The sequence below is a fragment of the Grammomys surdaster genome, unplaced genomic scaffold (genome assembly GCF_004785775.1).
Source record: "Grammomys surdaster isolate TR1022 unplaced genomic scaffold, NIH_TR_1.0 126182, whole genome shotgun sequence".
Lineage (NCBI taxonomy): Eukaryota > Metazoa > Chordata > Mammalia > Rodentia > Muridae > Grammomys > Grammomys surdaster.
Window position 1 is genome coordinate 4977491 of NW_021620988.1, and position 20874 is coordinate 4998364.

At 35.9% G+C, this 20874-nt stretch overlaps 1 protein-coding gene across 2 annotated transcripts in view; it reads left to right on the plus strand.

Annotated features, from left to right (window-relative positions):
- Galntl6 (polypeptide N-acetylgalactosaminyltransferase like 6) overlaps positions 1-20874 on the plus strand; it is a 984872-nt gene that overhangs the window by 366738 nt on the left and 597260 nt on the right. For both annotated transcript variants that reach the window (XM_028757776.1, XM_028757777.1), the window contains one exon: positions 9467-9605. In XM_028757776.1, the coding sequence (XP_028613609.1) occupies positions 9467-9605 (139 nt within the window). The remainder of the gene's footprint in view (positions 1-9466; positions 9606-20874) is intronic.

A 20874-nucleotide genomic window follows, 5' to 3' on the forward strand; every position in this document is an offset into this window, starting at 1 on the left:
TGTGTGTGTGTGTGTGTGTGTGTGTGTATGTGTGTGAATAGGTATATACACATTCACTTTGGAAACCAAGCCTGACCACTGATTCTTATATCCTTGTTTCTCAAAGGATCTCATTATTAAAATCATAATTGTATAAGTGAATAACATTGCTTTCCTCTGAACATGAATAATCACTTTAAATATATATTTTAATGTAAAGACAATTTTCATAATATGATTCAGTTTAGCACCTTGATATGCATTATACAAGAGGATATGATTATCTAAGGAAGAACAATTAAAAGATTGGAGGGGGCTTTCAAAGGGTAGTTACCTTTGTTAATAAAAATGTTGAGGGAAGAAAATTAAAGAGCTCATCATAGCTATGGTTTCTTAGTGGAAATCTGATATAAAATTTGTGTCTGGTATATTTGATTTCCAGCTTGGAATCCCAACTCATAGCAGCAATGCTTTGCCATGGCAAGAGAATGATCAATACAGTAGTCACATAGCTAGAGAAGCAGTCATTCTGTTCCTCATCCATTCTATGAATCAGCTAACTTTAAACTTCGCACAGGAATATAAAAATAAAAATAATGAACAAACAAAGAAGATGAGTAGGGGAAAAATTAGAAAGGACAAGAAGATAGCGAAGCTTCTATTTTACATTGTATGAACCTGTAATGTCTACCTACTGCACTGCCAAAGAAGAAAAATGGTATAATGGAAATCTCACAGATGTTTAAAACAGTGAAGGCAAAACTTTAAAAATGGCAAAAATATACCAGGATGTTTTCAGTGGCTGTTTTCAATATTCTTGAATTGTCATGGACGAGACACAGTTACTACTTTTAAATTTTATATGTACTTTATCAACAAAATCTAATAATCAAAGAAAAATTTTTACTTTATATATCAAGAATGCTATTTTCAGAGAAAATAAGTGACAAAAGAATAGTCTTTATAAAGAGAAATATAAGAACAAAATAGGAATCATTATTATACGTGATTTATTAAATACAGCTTCTTTATCTGACCCCAATATTTTGTTTATAACACCTAAGTATTTCACAGTAAAATTGTTAGAAAAATAACCAAGAAGCATGTATGTATGCACATGTATTTGTTGATGAATTGGCTCTCTTTATCTCTCTAGTTCTGTAGACTCATAGCCTCATTAAGAATTTTATGTGTAGCAGTAAGAAAGCATTGATTTGTGTAAAAATTTTCACAAAGGTAGAAATAGAGACTATTATTAAAGATTAAATAATTGTGTATGTATAAGGTTTTAGGACATGTCACAGTTATCATGACACAAAATATTTTTAAAAACATGCATATTTTTATCATTTTGCTCTACCTTTTGAAAGTTGAAAACAGTAGTCCTGATAAATCATATCTTAGTAAATATAATGTTTATATCAGGAGGTGAGATTGCAAAAATGATTTTCAGATGTAATTGAAATGATTGGAATAAAATACCACAGTTAAGGATGATTTATAAGGCCTGCATTACACTCACAATGACAAATAAATTTTAGAGTCTTACTTTCCAACTTTTTCTGTTGCTTTTTACATGTGAATATACCAAATTTAATAATACAATAGTGATTAACATTCCAACTTCCATACACCTACATTTAGTACCCAGGATCTAGTTTCTCATGGGCACAATGCCTTTCACAATCTGTTCGCCTCTCAAGTGTACACAGATAGTCAATCACTTTAATGTAAACTACCAAGAGAAGAAAATATACAGTCTATGAGATATGGTTATCATATGCTGAGGAGAGGAACAAGTATGATGAAAAATTTTGGCAGAAAAAAAACAACCCTCTCTGACATCCACAAAGAGATATGTTGCTTACTCAAATAAAAAAATAAAGAAGGACATTTAAAGCAAATTTAGTAGTAGTAGTTGTCTACTGACAATTCAGGGATAGAAAGACTTACTGGTTTCCCCAGAGTAAGATGATATTGTATAAACATGTTTTATTGATGTTCATATTCAATCTGCTATTTTTGTAAAACCAATCTTCAGTGGTTACTTCCAAGAAGATACAGATGAGTCTGTAAGTGAGGCATGAAATGGGAACTCTGCTTAAGCAGACTGAACACCTTCCATGATGGGCGTGATAAGAATTGATCATTGTTTTTTGTAAGTGATACAGCTAAGTGGTAAGATATAGGTATTTGATGTTCTGTGAGCTGAAGAAACAATAGATATATTTTTATTATATATTACATATATATCATGTATCTCATGTATCATGTATCATATATCAAGTCATATATAGGAGAAAGTTTAACACAGATAGAACGCTAATTCATTCATTTAGAATGTAGACATTTCTAATCTTAATGAAGTTGGATTTAATCACTTAGAAGTTAAGACCTTTGTGTCGTTTACTGAAGACATCTTTAATCCAGATGAGGACCTTTCCATCCTGGATACTCATGAGGGAGTAAAGGGCAGGTGCAAGAGCACAGTGGTTTGGGGGGATGGTCTAGGCAGCAGTAACTATTGTTGATTCATAATAATAGTGGAAAATTTCACATTCAAATGCCTTATCTAATAGGTGCTATACACATTTTCCACTTGTCTATTTTCTTCATAGGAACAATTGGAGGTTTATGATATATAAAGAACTGGTAATTTTTCTTCCATTTATACAGAAATTTAAAAAAGCTACAAATACCCTTCACTGAGGTAGATTCCATACCCAAAGGCAGAGTCCTAGACTTGAGTTATCTTAAAAATCAGTATATTTGTTTGTAAATCCCTATGTCCTATTTTTAATTTTTTCTTTTAAATTTTGATATCAAAATAGTAACTATGGTAATCATTTAATCCTCAGAACATTTCTCAGATAAGTGATCAATATTTGCTTTCAGAAAAATAAATAACTTTATTCCCCTTAGGAAATAAAGCCCAAATCTTCAACATCTCATTATTGATTTGCCATGCTCTAATATGGACTGATAGCTACTGTGTGATGACTACCTTTTAGATGTTGGTGACATCATATTGAGTGGAAAAGCCTTTTCCCTTTTTCAGGGTGTACAATCTCCCTGAAAGTCATTGACTAGATAGAAACGTAATTTACAGTAGTATTTTTTGAAAGAAAGCAGACGTTTCTAAGTGTCTGCACATTCGGGGAATTGCAGCAGTTATGGGACACAGACAAGAGAATCACAATGTGGTTCAGTTTGCATGGTCTACAAGGGGAGTTCCAGGATTATGTTGCAAGACACTCCTTTAAAAAGGGAAGAAGGGATGGAGTATGTATGGGTGATAGGGATGGAGAGTGGAGGCTAAGGGAAGGGTGAGTAAGAGAAGGAAGAAAAGGAGAGGGAGGAAAGAAGAAAGAGGAGAGGGAGGGACAGAGAGAGGTAATGGAGGAGGAAGAGGAAAAGAAAAGAATGGAAAAGAGAAAAACTAGATAAAGTGATTGAAATTCTTCTCTATGTTAGAATATTAATGAAAGATCTCCTCAAATAAACAAAGCTTGAAGGCATCAATATTCATGTAATTTTGAGTTTCCAAACTGCTTATTTTCACTGGTTTCTCTACAATACCTTTATACTTCTTTCTTCTATGAAACAGTGCTAATAACTTAAAAAGTGTCCCTGGAATTTTTCTTCTGACCTAAACCAATTTTATATCTCAGTATTTAATGTTAGCAGATATCTGTCTTGTAAAATACATTTATTAAATATTTATTCAGCACTATGTTTCAAATATCAGTTTGCACAATTCAATTATCCCAGATATGTTAACTGTCTCCAACACCGTCCCTTTTTTAAAAGGTTCATATCCTGTCTTTTCATAGAACGTGAGATTCAATGCTTCTTTCCTTGGCCTATACCAAGCTCCCTGGTTCATTAGAATTTGTTTTATTGTTCAGTGTATTTAATTCTACACATACTAGGTTTTCTTCTCACGATAGCCATTTATAAATGTGTCCTTATCTTCCTAATCATAGTATGTTCCCAGCTTTCTCAGGCCTGCCAAGACACTGTGTACATTTTCAATTTCCCTACCCAGTGGTGCATTTAGCACACAATCAATACAGATCCTAAACTGATAGTTATAGCAATCTATAAAACAGTCATAGTAATGTCATTTTAACTAGAAGACAAATACGAGGTACATTGTAAGAAAAATCAGCATAAATCCCCTGTTTAAGTAGCCAATTTCTTCTTTGAGTATATACCATCAATTATACACTAGAAATGTTTTCTCCTTGAAACTATACATTTACTCATAATATTTTTTCAGCCTTTGATGATTTAAAACATCACATCTGTTTTTTTTAAACAGTTTTAAAAGTAGCAACCAATATAGCATTTCAGAATTTAAGGCATTCTGGATTGAATATACATTTCTTATAATGAGTTTACATTATAGGGTATCAATATTCTTGAAAAAGGTACAAATATAGTTTCATAACAATAGTAAATATTTTTAGTGTTATAGTGTTGTTTTAAATCTCCAACCAAATAAGACCAGTCAATGAAAACACAACTCAATATTATGAATATAAGCTGCACGCATAAATTGGGCAGATTCACCACTACACTACTCTATTCCCAAGCTATGAGACCCTTATAACTTGTGAGTTTTCCAGGTCACAGGCTTGTCCTTTTACCTCCTGCTCCTCCGTTCTCTTCCTCCTCCATCCTCCTCTCTCCTCTCCTCTCTCCTCTCTCTCCTCTCTCTCTCTCCTCTCCCTCTCCTCTCCCTCTCCTCTCTCTGTCCTCTCTCTCTCCTCTCTCTCTCTCTTCTCTCTCTCCTATCAACCTTTATTTCTCCACCTCCCCTTCTCTAACCAATCACTGGCTCTAGCCTTTATTTTACAAATTAAGGTGGGCAGAAGGTTCAACAGAAGTCACCTGTGTACTGATTCTCTCCTCCACTGCAGCCCCTCCCAGGAAAGTGGAATTAGCATCAAAATACAAAAATACCAGGGCCAGGGCTGACCACAACATTCACAACTCCATTTGTTATTCTAATTTGGAGTCTTTGGTTATTTTTGTTTTGTTTTGTTTTTCTTTTCTCTTTTTAACAAAAGAAATTCAAATTCAAGGGATCTTATGACTTCTGATCACAAGAGTTAAAATAACTTTGTCACATTTGCAATAAAATCTGTTGCTTTCATGTATAAGAATACAATATTTTGTGGCTGGGCGGTGGTGGCGCACGCCTTTAATCCCGGCACTTGGGAGGCAGAGGCAGGTGGATTTCTGAGTTCGAGGCCAACCTGGTCTACAGAGTGAGTTCCAGGACAGTCAGGGGCTACACAGAGAAACCCTGTCTAAAAACCAAAAAAAAAAAAAAAAGAATACGATATTTTAAAACCTAGTTTTATGAAGTGAGCATATAATTTCTAATAATATATATATATATATATATATATATATATATATATATATATATATACTTGTTTTGTTACATAATTTTAAAGAGTCACAATCTATTTGAAAAAATCTTTCTTCTGTGAGTTTTCCAGTCTGACCACTAAACTGTCACACAAAGAAAATGAATTTCTTTCAAAGAGGTTCTAATGACTATACCACTATTCATTGTCTATACTATAGTCTGCAATGTGGCTGATTTTGAAGCCATGGATTAAAAATATCTCTGCAAAAGTGTGAAAAGAATAGGAGGGGTATCTGTGCACTTTACTTAGGGCTGCATAATTACAAGTAAAATTAACAAATGTGATGATTAACCTGTTACTTGTTGTAGACAGTCTAGATAATGAAAGCATCACGTTCTCATACCTTCCTTCCTAAGTACAATTTATAGAATGAAGTGTAAATCAAGGTGTTACAGGCCCTATATAAGTCAAAATCAATTCTGCTCTTAATTTAGACATTTTATAGAGGAAGATTTACACATTTTAAAAGTTTCCCAATCACAGAAATCTGTAATAATAGTATTCTTTTCATATTTTATTCACATGCAGTTTGGATGGATTGAACAATTGTTAGTTCACTCTATAATTGTGTGCGTGTGTGTGTGTATATATATATATATATATATATATATATATATATATATATATATATATATAAATTTTACATTTCTGTTTAGATTAGAGAATAATTACAGAACATTTCCCCCAAATGCTGAAATGGAGAGAGTCTGAATTATCAGGACTCTATTTTGTACTGGATATGGTGGTGGAGAGAGGTGTTTTGTGGCTTTCGTTTGATTGAGACAAGGTCTCTAGCAAAGACTACTGAACCTTCCAGTGTAACAGATGATGATTTTGAACCTTGGCTACTTCTGCCACTACCCACCTAGTACCTAAACTAGTTGTCAGTCCTTCCATATCAGTAATACAGTGGTAGTGATCTGACACAGAGCCACATGGACGTTAGCTTCATTCTGTTCTTAAACGTATATCTTCATCTTTTGCCCCTTCTTGATGTGGATATCAGATATACTAAAGGAACTCTTACAGGGATGATTCCGTAAGTCAAAAAGGATGCCTTCTGTTATTATTTTTGGAGTATAACATTGATATAGAAAGTCAATTCCCCAAGCCAAAAACAATAACAAAAAAAAACAAACAAAAACAAACCAAGTATGTTTGCAAAACAAATAAAGTTGAAAAATGCAAAATTTCTTAAAGAATTTCAACTTTAATACTCTATTAATACAAAGTAATATTTACCATAGCAGAGGATCCTCAATTAAAATAAAATCATGCCTATAACAATATAAACACATACATATACACACTTAAAACTATATATCCAGACTCAAATTTGTAGTGCTTCGAAGCAATATTAAAGTCGGGGAGCAAATATGTATAGAAGACAATGTTATTTATTATGTTTTAAAATCAAATGATAAATCTTTTTTTTATTCAAGAAGAAAAGAGGTTCTTTCTATTGTGTGATCAAAAAGTACTGGGCTGTTTGAATTTTTTAAAAAAGCCTTAGAGACTTAAACTCAATGAAATAAAATGAGTTTAAAAAGTGAGCAGTTAACAAGAAAGTATAAAAACCAATATGGTATGTTTAAAATAACATACTGGCAGGAAAGCTGTGACATAAAATACAATTGTATATACACACACACATACACACACACACACACACACACACACTCACACACATACAAGCACACACTAATAAAATAAGGAAAGTCATATGAAGTCCCAACAAGATTCAAGGAAATAGTGCTTCAGAAATAATTGTTATGCATAAACAAGCCTTTCTCTGTGGTACTGTATTCTGCCTCTCTACCTGGGGTGTCCAGACACTGTTGGCATGATATCCAGAGAAGGCAGAGTAAAGGCCAGAACAGGGGGTCCAGAGCCTGTTTCCCTTTGGGAGTCAGCCACTGCTACAAGTAGGACCAGAAGGGGAAAGTAGGATCTTGGACAAAAGTTGTGGTTCCAGGTCTCCTCTCTGGGTGACCAGCCACCTCCTGTGCACCACCTGGAGAGGAAGTCAGAAACAGGGTCCGTGGTCCCTGTTTCCACTCTGGGCATCTACATGCCAGGCAGGAAGGGGAAAATAGAGTCCAAAACAAGCAGGATCCAGTCCTATTGGAAGCAAGTGCCAAGCAGAGAGAAAAACCTTTGAGAGCATTAGATGCGGCTCCTTTTTGGGAAGACTTCCACATGGCAAATTTTAATGAAGCAGATCTCCAAGACTATCCTTGCATTTTCATAGTGCTTTATTGGGGTCGGAGAACACATAAACTTTATAAAGGGTGAACCAGTATTATATAGTTTTGAAGGATTGGGGTGGGAATATTCAGGAAGGGAAGGCTCATTAGCTGAAGGCTAAGGCTATCTAAATACCTCTTTGGAAGGAAAAGAGCTTCAGGTGTCCTGGTCAAGTGTTTCAGAGCAGGTACAGTGACAATAGAAAGCAGCTGCACTCCTGATGTTCTCAAATCTCTGAGGTTTCTGGTTCGATCTCACTCTGCCTCACCAGTTTTTATTCACATTTGGAGGCACAGCCCACTGGCCCTACAGTCCTCAGGACCTGAACATAGGTTACTGACAGGAAATATGAAAGAAGATTGAAAATCAAACAATCAAGCAAAGACAAAACAAACAAAAACACACAGACAAACAAAACAAAAAACATACTGCTTTTTCCTAGTTTTAACTTTGTCATGATTTTTTCATTTCTATTTTTGGTGGACAGATGAATAACCTGGATCCTTGGGTTCTCCCAGAGACTGAACCACCAAAGAGCAAGCATGGGCTGGACCTAGTCTCCTCTCCCCCCTCACGCATGTAGCTGTGCAGCTTGCTTTTCATGTGGGTCCCCTAACAACGAGGGGTAGGGTGTGCCTGTTCCTAAAGCTGTTAGCTGTCTGCTGAATCTGTTACCTTACCTGGGCTGCCTTATCTGACCTCAGTGGAAGAGGATACATCGCCTATCCCTGCAGACTTCATGGGCCAGAGTGGATTGATACCCAGGGGTCCTCTCCTTCTCAGAAGATTAGGGGTGGTAGAGGGGCTGTGTAAAACAAAGACCAGGAAGAGAAGGGGGCTGCTATAAGGATGAAAAAAAAATATATTGGGTAGTGAAAGTGTAAAATCCCATCTGAATCTCCATAATTTCAGAATGGCTATTCTAACTCTGGCTTTCATTGAGATGTATAGACTTTGGGGATGGTTAATTTTATTGTGTGATGTTTTTTATTTGCAATTCATTATAATAAGGTTTTAACAAATAAGAAAATGTGTAACCACGGAATAGCATATAAAAAAAAACCTAATAAACTCAATGTACCCAAAATGCAATCCATTAGTTATTTTCTTAAATAGCCCACATTACAAGATCGACACAATTTAGTCTTTAAAAAGTATAGAATAAGCGATGAATGTCCTTTCCAAATGTTAAATGTTAGCTTTACTGGGTTTTTAGTCTCAGTTGAATAACACGAAAATCATTAAACATGCCTAAGCTAATGTACAAAAGAAGGAAGAGACAACACAATATTTCCACTAGTGCCCTGAATTTTTATGCATATGTATGTTTGTGGTGCACATCTAAGTATGGGATTTGCTTGCAAGAAGGTACGTGTGTGTGTGTGTGTGTGTGTGTGTGTAGATGCCTATGTGTGTTCATGTTTGAAACTTGACATAGACTCCACAGAGAAATCACAATAATGTTTAAGGTGAAGTAGTAATATCAACTTACAGTATCGACATGCAGGTACACTTACACACATATAAAATTAATATCTAAGCCATACATACTTATGAGAGAATGCCAAGTATTTGTCTTTTGGGGTGTTACTTTATTTGTTTAATATAATAGCTTTCAGTTCAGTCCTTTTTCTCTGTATGCCATGTTTTCAACTTTTCTTTAAGGCTAAAAAATACGCCAGTGTATATAAATATCACATTTTCATTTTCCATTATCTATTGATGACTCTCAGTTCTGGAATATGAAATAGATTTTCTTTTAGATAAAAACTTTAATTTTTTTTCTTTCTTTGTAGGGAAAGGTGAACATGGGAAACCATACCCCCTTACTGAAGAGGACCATGATGACTCAGCTTACAGGGAAAATGGCTTCAATATTTTTGTCAGCAACAATATTGCTTTAGAAAGGTCTCTGCCAGACATCCGCCACGCTAAGTGAGTATAAGCATGCCAAGTGTGCTGGTTTCTTTGGTTATTCTGTGTTATTATTTTTAATGCACATTACTATGGTACGTATAAACAACATGTCACACTAATCACATTTGATTTCAAATTTTAATGTTTTATAATGTTAAGTATGTATAAATAAAGTTAAATAATTTTATAAATACTTAAAGAATGATAGCTATATTGGTTACCTTCTCATTGTTGTAATTTTTAAAAATGACAAATAAAAAATAAGACAAACAGACTAAAAATAAAAATAAAGAAAGGGGAAGGCTTTATTTGACAAGGTTTGAGGTAATTTAGCTTATGACAGGAGAAATAGATCTGCCCGAGGGAGCAGCCTCCAGCTATAGGTAAATCAGAGTGAACCTCTTCAGGAAAGCGCATGCATGCACCTGACCAGCAGGGACAAGCTCACACCTAAGTCACCCTCAATCAGAGATGAGTCAAGAAATTGAACCAAGAGATAAAGTGTAAGGTCTGCTTCCAGTATTCCATTTCTTAATCTCCATAATTTCAGAATGGCCCTTCTAACTCGGGCTTTCATTGAGATGTATAGACTTATAGAGGTTAGAGATAAACTTTTTTTTTTATCCTGGTTGTTGATGTTACCAGAACTGGCTTTGGATATGCACCTTCAATGGACTGCTTTCTTAGGCTAGCTTTACTTAGGATCCTTGAACAACTATCCCATAAATAATGATTAAAATGAGTGACTACATGGTCATAGTTCCTTTTTCTATTTCCTGTCACTTTGTGAACTGCTTGTGGTTTTACAAACAACATTGAGTTATGTTTATTGAACTATAGCTAACTGCAGTATAAAGTAGACAAAAAATGATGCTGCATGTAATCCTCTGGAATCTACCTCTACTTCCTGACCTCTATCTTATCCAGAAATTGTTCATTGTAATGAAGGGCATGGAATCCTCTGTGGTTTTCAGATAGCTTAAACAAAGCCAAAAGAATGTCACAACTTGGAAAGTGAATCGAGTTTTCAAGACCTTAGCAAGGATTCAACTACACTGGTGCCTCCGCCTCAGTGTCCTTTCAGACACACTTGCATGAGAAAACGGGGTTGGGACTGGAGGTATGTAGGAGAGACAGGAGAGACAGAAGGGTGGGAAAGATGAAGGAGGGAGACAGGGAAGGAAGGAGGGAGTTAGGGAGAGGGCCAACAAAAATAAGAGAAACTACAAAAATTAAGATTACAGTCATAAATTAAGTAGATAAGTAAAACTCAGCATTTTGTTAATTAACCCTTAAAAAGAAAAATATCTTATGCATTAGGGCTATATTGTTTTATCCACCACTACTTCCTTAATTTATTTGGCAAATATAGAAATTACTGGGTTCTCATAAGAATCTGTGTTAAATTATATTTTCTAAGATCCTTAAGTGGAGGATTAGTGGGAAGAGCTAATAAAATTTTCCCTAACAGAAAACCCTATATAGTGTCCTTGGACTTTTATCCATATAAATGATGTCCAGATTGTCAACAACTATCTGTAGTGGTTCACGCTGACTAAAAATCTTCCTTGGTATGAGAAATTATAATATCTAATGTTGCTGTTGAAGATGATTAAGCTGCATTGTTGGCATAATAAATGTGCTCAGACAATGATATCCTTTTATCTCCTTTCTCCCCCCCCTCAATTTCCAACCTATTAAGGTATATTCCAGTGGAAAGTGTTACAACTGGAAATAAGACCAGAGGGAGCTTGACAGACTGTTATTTTCACAGCATATTTTTAGTGTAACCTCAACCTTGGAATTAAAAAAAATTACACACTGCTGAAAGTAAAAAAAAAAAAGAAAACTATATTCAACTTGTTATTATATGCACTGAACTTAGATTATCAAGAAAATATTATTCTAAATGTTAAGAAAGGAAATGGAAACTGGGTCCTGAAAAGGGCCAAGTGTCATGGAGTATAATGATATCAAACAAAAAGTCAAAGCAAACACTAGCAGAGACTGTATATCAGTAAAGAGTTCAGCGATGACCAGGAAGACAGCTTAGCTGGATTTCAGTCCATATCTGATTCTCAAAAGGGCAAGAAATGAACCCTGCTGCTCCTCTGACTTTGTCAGTCTCACTTGCAGAGAAATGCAAGCTATAGCCTTGCAGAACCCACACTGCTGAAATTTCTATGCTTCTGGTTTCCTTGTGCTTATATATATACACATACATACATACATACATACATACATACATACATACATACATACATTTCATACATACACGCACATGTGCCCACGTATACACACACACACATATACACACACAATTCTTTTTATCCCTCTCCCTGTCCACCCTCTTACTGTCCCACATCCTGTACCTCTTCCCCCACCCCCATCTCCATGAGGATGCCCCCCCATCCTTCCCCACCAGAACTCCCCACTCCCTGGGGCCTCCAGTCTCTTGAGGGTAAGGTACATCTTCTCTGATTGAGTCCAGACCGGAAAAGTCCTCTGCTGTATATGTGTTGGGGACTTCACATCAGCTGGTGTAAGCTGCCTGGTTTGTGGTCCAGTGTCAGAGATCTCAGGGATTCAGGTCAATTGAGACAGCTGGTCTCCCTACAGGGTTGCCCTCCTCCTCAGCTTCTTCCAGCATTTCCCTAATTCAACCACAGGGGACAGCATCTTCTGTCCACTGTTTGGGTGTAAATATCTGCATTTGAATCTTTCAGCTGCTTGTTCGGTCTTTCAGAGGACAGTCATGTCATGATAGGCCGTTTTTTTTGTGAGCTCTCCATAACCTCAGTACTAGTGTCAGGCCTTAGGACCTCCCTCTGAACTGGATCCCAATTTGGGCCTGTCCCTGGATTTCCTTTTCCTCAGGCGCCTCTCCATTTTTGTTCCTGCAGTTCTTTCAGACAGGAACAATTATGGGTTAGAGTTTTAGACTGTGGTATGGCAACCCCATCCCTCCACTTGATGGCCTGTCTTTCTGCTGGAGGTGGGCTCTACAAGTTCCCTCTATCTACTGTTGAGCATTTCATTTTAGTTCCCTCCCTTTCAGTCTTGAGAATCTTTCACTTCCCGGGTCCCTGATGAATTCTGGAGGGTCCCCTCACCTCCGACCTCCCAGATATCCAGTTTCCATTCTTTCTGTTGGCTCTCAGGGCTTCAGTCCTTTTCTCCCACCCAATACCTGATCCTGTTCCCCTCTTCCTCTCGCTGTCCCCTTTGCTACCCAGGTCCCTCCATCCCCACCGCCTTGTGATTGTTTTCTTCTCCCTCCCAAGTGGGATTCAGGCATCCTCATTTGGGCCCTACTGTTTATTAATCGTATTGAGTTCAGTGGACTGTATCCTGGGTATTCTGGACTTTTTTTTTTGGCTAATATCCACTTATTATTGTGTACATGCCATTCATGTCCTTTTGGGTCTGAGTTACCTCACTTAGGATGATATATCCTAGTTCCATCCATTTGCCTGCAAAACTCAGGATGTCCTCTTAATAGCTGAGTAGTATTCCCTTGTGTAAATGAACCACATTTTCTGTATCCATTCTTCTATCATGGAACATCTGGGTTGTTTCTAGCTTTTGGCTATCACAAACAAGGCTGCTATGAACATAGTTGAACACATGCCCCTGTGCCATAGTGGGGTATCTTTTGGGTATATTAGTAAGACTGGTACTGCTGGGTCTTCAGGTAGATCTATTTCAAATTTTCTGAGAAATCACCAGATTGATTTCCAGAGTGGTTGTACCAGTTTGTAATCCCACCAGTAATGGAGGAGTGTTCTTCTTTCTCTACATACCTGCCAACATGTGCTGTCATGTGAGTTTTGATCTTAGCCATTCTGATTGGTGTAAGGTGAAATCTCATTAAATGGATGGATTTGACAGTTAACACTGTCAAATGGTCTATGCAAATCATCCTAGATGTTACAGAATCAATCCAACACATATTTCAGGGTTATTCATGTAACTATTCTGCAGTTAGCTGATCACACTTTATGTTGATTCAGTCTGCAAAACAGGGTGCAAGATTTGTGTGAGTTTAAAACAAAATAGTTCAAAGAAACTTTGTAAACAGTCTCACAGGCCCAGAAGAAAAGGGTTCATGTTCTTTTTTATGAGCTTTAAAAATGTTGTGAAAATATTATGTTGCAGGTTTTTTTTTTTTAGCTTACTCTTCATTCTAATTGACAAGTTCACAATGAGTATGCTTATGGCATGCAGAGAAGAGATCTATGGATCTCTTCTCAAGCTCGGTCTGCAAGCTTCTGTTCTAGGTGGTTTGCTATGGTTATTGTACACTACTGTTTACAGTGAAGAATATTCACTACCAGTTACATTAGAAACATCAGTCTATATGGCTATATGCTTTTATTTTCCTTACTTCTTTAGTTCTCATCAGTATCAAAGCTAACAGCCATCTTTGGTTGTGTAGGTCATAAATAATAATAGATATGTTCTAGACAGTAATAGACTCATATTAGAAACATGGATGAAGTAAAGTCAAATGACAGTGGACAATAATTTGATGAGTTGTACATATATCCTAATAATTAAATTATGTCAAGTTTTTTTATTTAGGTTTTTAATTCGTTTTTCCAATTTTTTATCATCTCCTTGTTTTGCAGTTAGTTTATAATGTCTGTGCTTTGGTATTATCACAGCTTTCTATATTTTTCCATATATTAATCTATATGTTTTCAAGCTTAATCTATATAATCTTTATACTTTTAACCACCCACCTCTTTATCATGTCTCTTGGCTCATTGTCTAGAATCTGTCTTTTCATCTTCTGTTTTTATTTTATTCCATACAATGCTGATAAGATATGCCGACATTTGTGTCACAGATATCCTTTCAGTTGCTATGTTAAGGGTTGACTTCATAGTAACACATTTTAAGTTTTCCACACCAGAATATTAATTGTGTCTTACCTTCATATTTAGAGATCTTCCTGTCATGTCACATATATGTTTTATAGCATTTAGAACATCTTATTTAATGTCCAATTAGGAAAGTAAAAAATTAGGAAATCTATGTGAATTCAGAATATAAAATAAGGAAGACATGTATAAATCATGGGAGATTAGCCTACATAGAAAAATTTTCTGCTAAATTTCTACATAAATATTTAATAATAAAGAAAGATTGAAGGATGTGTGGGCAAGTAGTCCCTCCCTGGCATAAATAAATCCACCATTATTATTATAAACAAGATTCAGGGCATGACATAATTAATTTATGACAAAACAATAATATGTTAAAAGAGAGGATGTGGCTGAAGCTCATAAAAAAGGAAGACCAAGTGGGGGTGATTCAGTTCTTAGAAGGAGCAACAAAATACTCAAGGAGCAAATATGGAGACAAAGAGAGGGACAGAAACTGAAGGAGGGGCCATTTGAAGACCTTTCCACCTGAGTATCCATCCCATGTGCAGTCACCAAAGGTAGATGCTGATGTGGAAGTCAGGAAGTGCATGCCGATAAGGGCCTGATATGGATGTCTCCTCAGAGGCCTTCAAGAGTCTGACATATTCAGAGGCAGAGGCTCACAACTAGCCATTGAACTAATCATGGGGTTCTCAATGGAGGAGTTAGAGTGAGGACTGAAGGAGCTGAAAGGGTTTGTGGCACCATGAGGAAAGCAACAATACCAACCAACCACAGCTCCCAGGGTCCTAACCACCAGTCTGGGAGCACTTATGGAGGGATCCAGGGCTTCAGCTGAATATGTAAGAGTGGATGGCCCTGCCGGGCACAGATGGAAGATGAGATCCTTGACCTCATGAAGGCTGGACGCCCCAGGGGGGGGGAATTTTGAGGGTGGGGAAGTGGGAGTGGGGGGGGGTAGGTGGGGGTTACATCCACGGAGAAGAAGGAGGAGGGTTAAGGGGATGGGGGGTTCCCGGGTGGGTGGGGGATGGGGTAAGGGGATAACATATGAAATGTAAATAAAATATCCAATAAAAAAAAAAAAGAGAGGATGTGGCACTCTTGAAAAGCCCATCATTACTGGTGGATACATAGGGATCTTTTATAATAAAATGCCCATACCCACTGGTGGAAGTATAAGGATCTTTCATTAAGCACCTCTCATTCCCATAGTACTTGTGATTAGAGATACATGAAAACTTTCTTACTCTTTTTTTTTTAAATTTTGTATATGTGTGTATATATGTTTGTCTTTGAGGTGGGGAGTGGAGTGTCCATATGCCACGAGGCACCTGTAGAATGCAAAGGATATCTCAAATCTCTCTTTGCACTAATTGTGTCCCAGGGATCTAACTTCAGTGTCAGGCTTGGCTGCAAGTGCTTTTACCTTCTGAACCATATAACCAGCTTGAACTCTGTTTCTCAATAATCTCCATCTTTGATTCTCAGAGAGAGAAATACATGGAATAAAGAGAGACATAAAAAGTCTAAAATAAGAGAATTATATATGATGGCATAAGATTTACATAAATGAGTGATTGGTATTTTAAGTACTTTTTTATGCTTTAAAAACATGTTGAAAAGTACAGATTTTTATACAGATTTCCATGAATGTGTTTCTTACTACAGGTTTGATACTTGTAAGATGGCTGAGTATCTAGGACACTTTAAAATTACAGTTGTCTTACTCTGCTTCATGGTTTTTTTATTTTATTATCTTATTTCATACAACTTAGTTTCCCTAGATATCAATAGTTTTAGCTTCATAGCTTTAAATGGAATATGATGTATTGGGAGAAGATTCTGTGATATCTCTTCTTCTGAGAAAACACAGGAGGATTGTACAACTCTTGGATCATATGATTGCTTTTAGTAGAATTACAGTTATTTCACCCAAGTATATCATACTCATGCCATCTGGACAATTTCAGAAGCATTTGAGAGATTTTCTCAAAAGTAATTTCTATTAAGAAAATTCCTTTAATATTGCAATTCTGTTGGTGAGAGCATTTCTCAGACGTGAGTAAAATGTGGAATCTAGTACTGAGCTCCAGAATGAGGAACGTTCAGCCTCTATGGCACAACCTTCTCTGATATGAGGCAACTTCAGATAGGAAGGTGTTGTGCTCAGAGGTCAGAATATGATGACAGGTCTCTACCTGCAAGAAAGGCCCAAATCAGAAAACGTAGGATAGCTAGGCATGGTATGCTAACAATCCCAAGCCCAGCAATCAGAGCTGTTTATAATTGTCCTGGAATAATATCTGGTAAGGTTCAGAAAGAACAGGTATATTCATCATGCAGGGCCTTGTCTATTGGAACATCTGTTAGACAAGGATTCTCCTCCATGATAAAGAGCACAGTGTGTTCCTTCTACACATAAAAAAGAGAGTTTGTGTGCATAGTCAGAACTTAGGTTAAACGTTTGACTTTTTAGTATTTATAGTCTAAACATCCTTACCTACCAAAAAAAAAACGATGTACTATCCAAAAGACTTGATTTCCACAGTGTATATAATGAAGTTGAAACGTTCAGTGTCTCTCTTTGAACTTTTATTTATCTATACACTATAGCTGCTGTCTTTCTTCATGTCCCTGACTACAGATGAAGATTTTTCACACTGATACTAGGCCTGCCAATCAGTTGCAGCGTAATCTCCTCAGGAGTTTTAGGTTTTTGTTTATTGCTTGTTTCTAATGATGATGCTTTATTAAGCTTCTCTCAAAATATTTACCTTGTTTATCCTCATTTACATAAAATGTACAATATGAAAAAAGAAATTAATTCTGACTCTAAATTTGAAGGGCCAGTATATAATTGAATTAGTGGGTTAATTTTAGTTTAAGAAAGAATAGATATGTGTTCAACTCTTAATTAAGATTTAGTCAATATGCTTAAAATATTTTAATTATAGATTTAAAAAGTAATATAGTTGGTTTGACTCTTTAATGCTAAAACTCATTCACAGAAATGTTTGGATATAAGTAGCCAAACATTTGCAAGAATAATATTTGTTCTTACCAATTGTAACAGAATTCAACACACATTGGTAACAGTGACTCTTCTTTCATGTACTTATTGTGGGATGCATGTGAAGTTCATGAATCACTTTCACTCAACGAGCTCACAAGAGTAAATTCAGCATCAACTAAACTAATATGCCACTTCCTGTACTCTAGTCAGCTGTGAAGTATCTCAGAGCAGGAGGTGGAAAATATGGTTTTTATTTTTTCTAAATCTAATGGTCTTCAAATTAAGAGCATTTCAAAACATTATGTTAAATTTAAAAACCAATAAAGGTTATGAATAAAATAGTGAAGGAATGAATGGTCAATAAAAACAAATAAAAGTCAACTTTCAAAACTTAAATGATCACCTCCCATATTTGGTAGATCTGTATGGTTATATATAAATAAGAAAGTATAAACGCCAGTTCATAATTGTGTTTCCACAAGTCAAGATCTAGGTTCATAATGAAATAACTGCAGTAACAAATTTACAAACATTCTCCTCATCTTATGACTAATGACTGAGAAATAGGGAGGAAGTTCTGTCACTGTAGGTATGACTGGAGATGGATATCTGGCTGTGAGAGATAAAAGTTGATGTGCTGTCAGGCGTTTAGCCTTCAGCATGAATGACACATCATGACAAAAGTCTTTGAAAAGTGAAATGAGGTCAAGGAGAAGGACCCTTCAGCTCAGCCTGTTAGTAGGAAAGCTGTGTACACAAAACAAACAAACCAACAACCCTTTTAGGAATGACCGGGCAGATTCACTCTTCTATCTATTGAATTTCAAGCTTCTTGTGAATTCACAATATGAATCAAATAAAACACTAAAAATGTGTATGAGTTTGAGAAATGGAGTGTCATCTTGAATTCTGTAAATGAAAGAGCATAGGTGTCAGGCATGGCTACACCTGCCTGTGATCCTAACACTTGAGAAACTGAGGACAGAGCCGGGGGTTGGAGGTCAACCTGGGTTGCATAGAGAATTCTAAGTGAGTCTTTCAATATGTAGAGAAGAAATTGAATATTTCTCAATAAATGTTAATATAGCAATCATAAATCTAAATTCGTTATTTGATTTCATTCGCTCCAGAAGTTTTTAGAAATGAATGGCAGTGCTAAAGATCATAACTTACACATAACAAATGTGGGTCTAAGAAACTTTTGTTATTCTCGAAGAAATGGTAGGTTTTGTTTTTAAACCAGTGAGCCATGTAATCTTCAACTATTGTGCAATTATCATATGATGTTAGAATATGGTGATAAAAATGTTATTGATGAATGTGCTAATGGCCAAGAATAAACATACACACTTAATATGAATTCAATTTAAACATTGTACACATTACTCTTAGAGCATAACAATTAATCAAAATTGACTGAATCATCAATGGCTAATAGCAGGTACATTTTTAAAAAATGAAAACAAACACTTTCATATTTTACAGTAATATTTTTAAATATATAATTTAATATTAAAAGTTTCTGAAATATTTACAGACCATTATATTCAAGTTTTTTATTTTTTAAATATTTCTCATAAAATTTATAATTATGTTAAACTCATAATATTGATTAAAAGTAAATGTGTATTTCATATATATATAGATATATATACATATACACCACATATACACATACACAAACACATACATACACACACACACACACATATGTGTGTGTGTGTCTTTGTTGCCAATTTATTATGAAAAAGGACTTGTTAAACATCTAAGTGACATACACTATGAGCTTATAAAATAAATCACCCAAAGATTGACTTCTGGTATGGAAGCTTATGTTATTTTATTTTACTTCCCAATGAAACTGAGAGAAAACACTTTCAAAACAAATATATTTTAACCCTCTCAAAATGGTCCCAAAGAGAAAAAAAATTAACATCTATTCAAGAAGCCTGTTTAGCTTTGATAGGAAAAGAAAAATTTGAAAAAAAATGGAAGTGATATCTGTACCACAAAGTGTTTCATCCTTTCTGCTGCCAGCTCAGCAAGCCCGGTTTCAGTGTGCAGTACCAGGAAAGAGTACACTGGCCTGCTTCTGACCATGCTCCCAGGCAGGACTGTGTCCTGGGAGACACTGTGCTTCAGTTTTTCTAACAGTTTCCTTTTCCTGCTTGATAAAGGTGAAACTTTGCACTACACAGCAGAGAGGCAGCAGGCAGTGACGCGCTTGGGCATCACTCTGACAGCAGAAGCTTTCTTGGCGTGTGGTTTGCTTCAATCCCAGTTGCAGTTTCCATAACTGTGATGTTGTTTCCTGTGAGCAAAGCAGCTGCTGGACCCCTCCCTGAGACCTTAGCTCCTCGAACATAGTGTCACCCTTGGGATTTTGGCATGCCCCCATTCCTAGTTCCTCTGAAGATCCTTGCTTCTGAGGAAGTCTCATACCACCCAATAATTTATGTTCATGCTCTTCCCAAAGAAAACAACTTTTTCAAAACAAAGTAGAAGACTGTAACATCTCAGTATACTCTGAAAAACACTAGCGATTGAAGTGGAAACCACCTGGAAGACAGCCAGTGTTTTGCGCCAAGATGTAGCAATATCTGCAGACAATGTCTGTCAGGAAAGAAGTGAAGAACCAGAAGTCTGGGAGGAGTCCTGAATTAAGAACGCATACCTAGCCTGGGTATATCAATTAACCCAGAACTAGTCTCATCCTAGGGACTAGTTGGTAGTTAATAATACAAAATGAATTCTATGTTGTTGTTATTGTTATTATTATTATTACTATTTTTATTTTTATGCTTGTTTTTGGGTTTTTGTGATTCTAGAAAACACATAATGTGTAAAAACAGAGTTGAAGGATGGAAAAGAATATAATACAAATATACTGTATAAAATTCTCAGAATAAAGAGCCATGAACCTTGGAAGTTTTATCTTCAAAAGAGACAGAATTGTAATTGCTTCATCTATAGAATGATATATATCCCAAGATTCCATGATATTATATTAATAAAAACAACACAGGAGCCAAAGAGGGTTTATTGAAACAACAAGCTGGGTATGGCCTGGCAAGGGAAAAATGGCCACCTTTCAAGTATAATAATATCCAAGCAGCCCCTCCTGGTTATCAACACTAGGGTCACAATACTGTATTGGAAAGAAGTAGACTTCCCTAAAATCATCATGTCAATTTTTAAGAATTAAACAAGTAGTTCTAATAACAAACTTAAGGTGAACAGAAAAACTAGCATTTGTAATATAATATTAATATGTATACATTCCAACATACTATGAAGCACAAAGAAAATCAAAACAATAAAGTATGGTCTATACACACACACAGAGAGAGAGAGAGAGAGAGAGAGAGAGAGAGAGAGA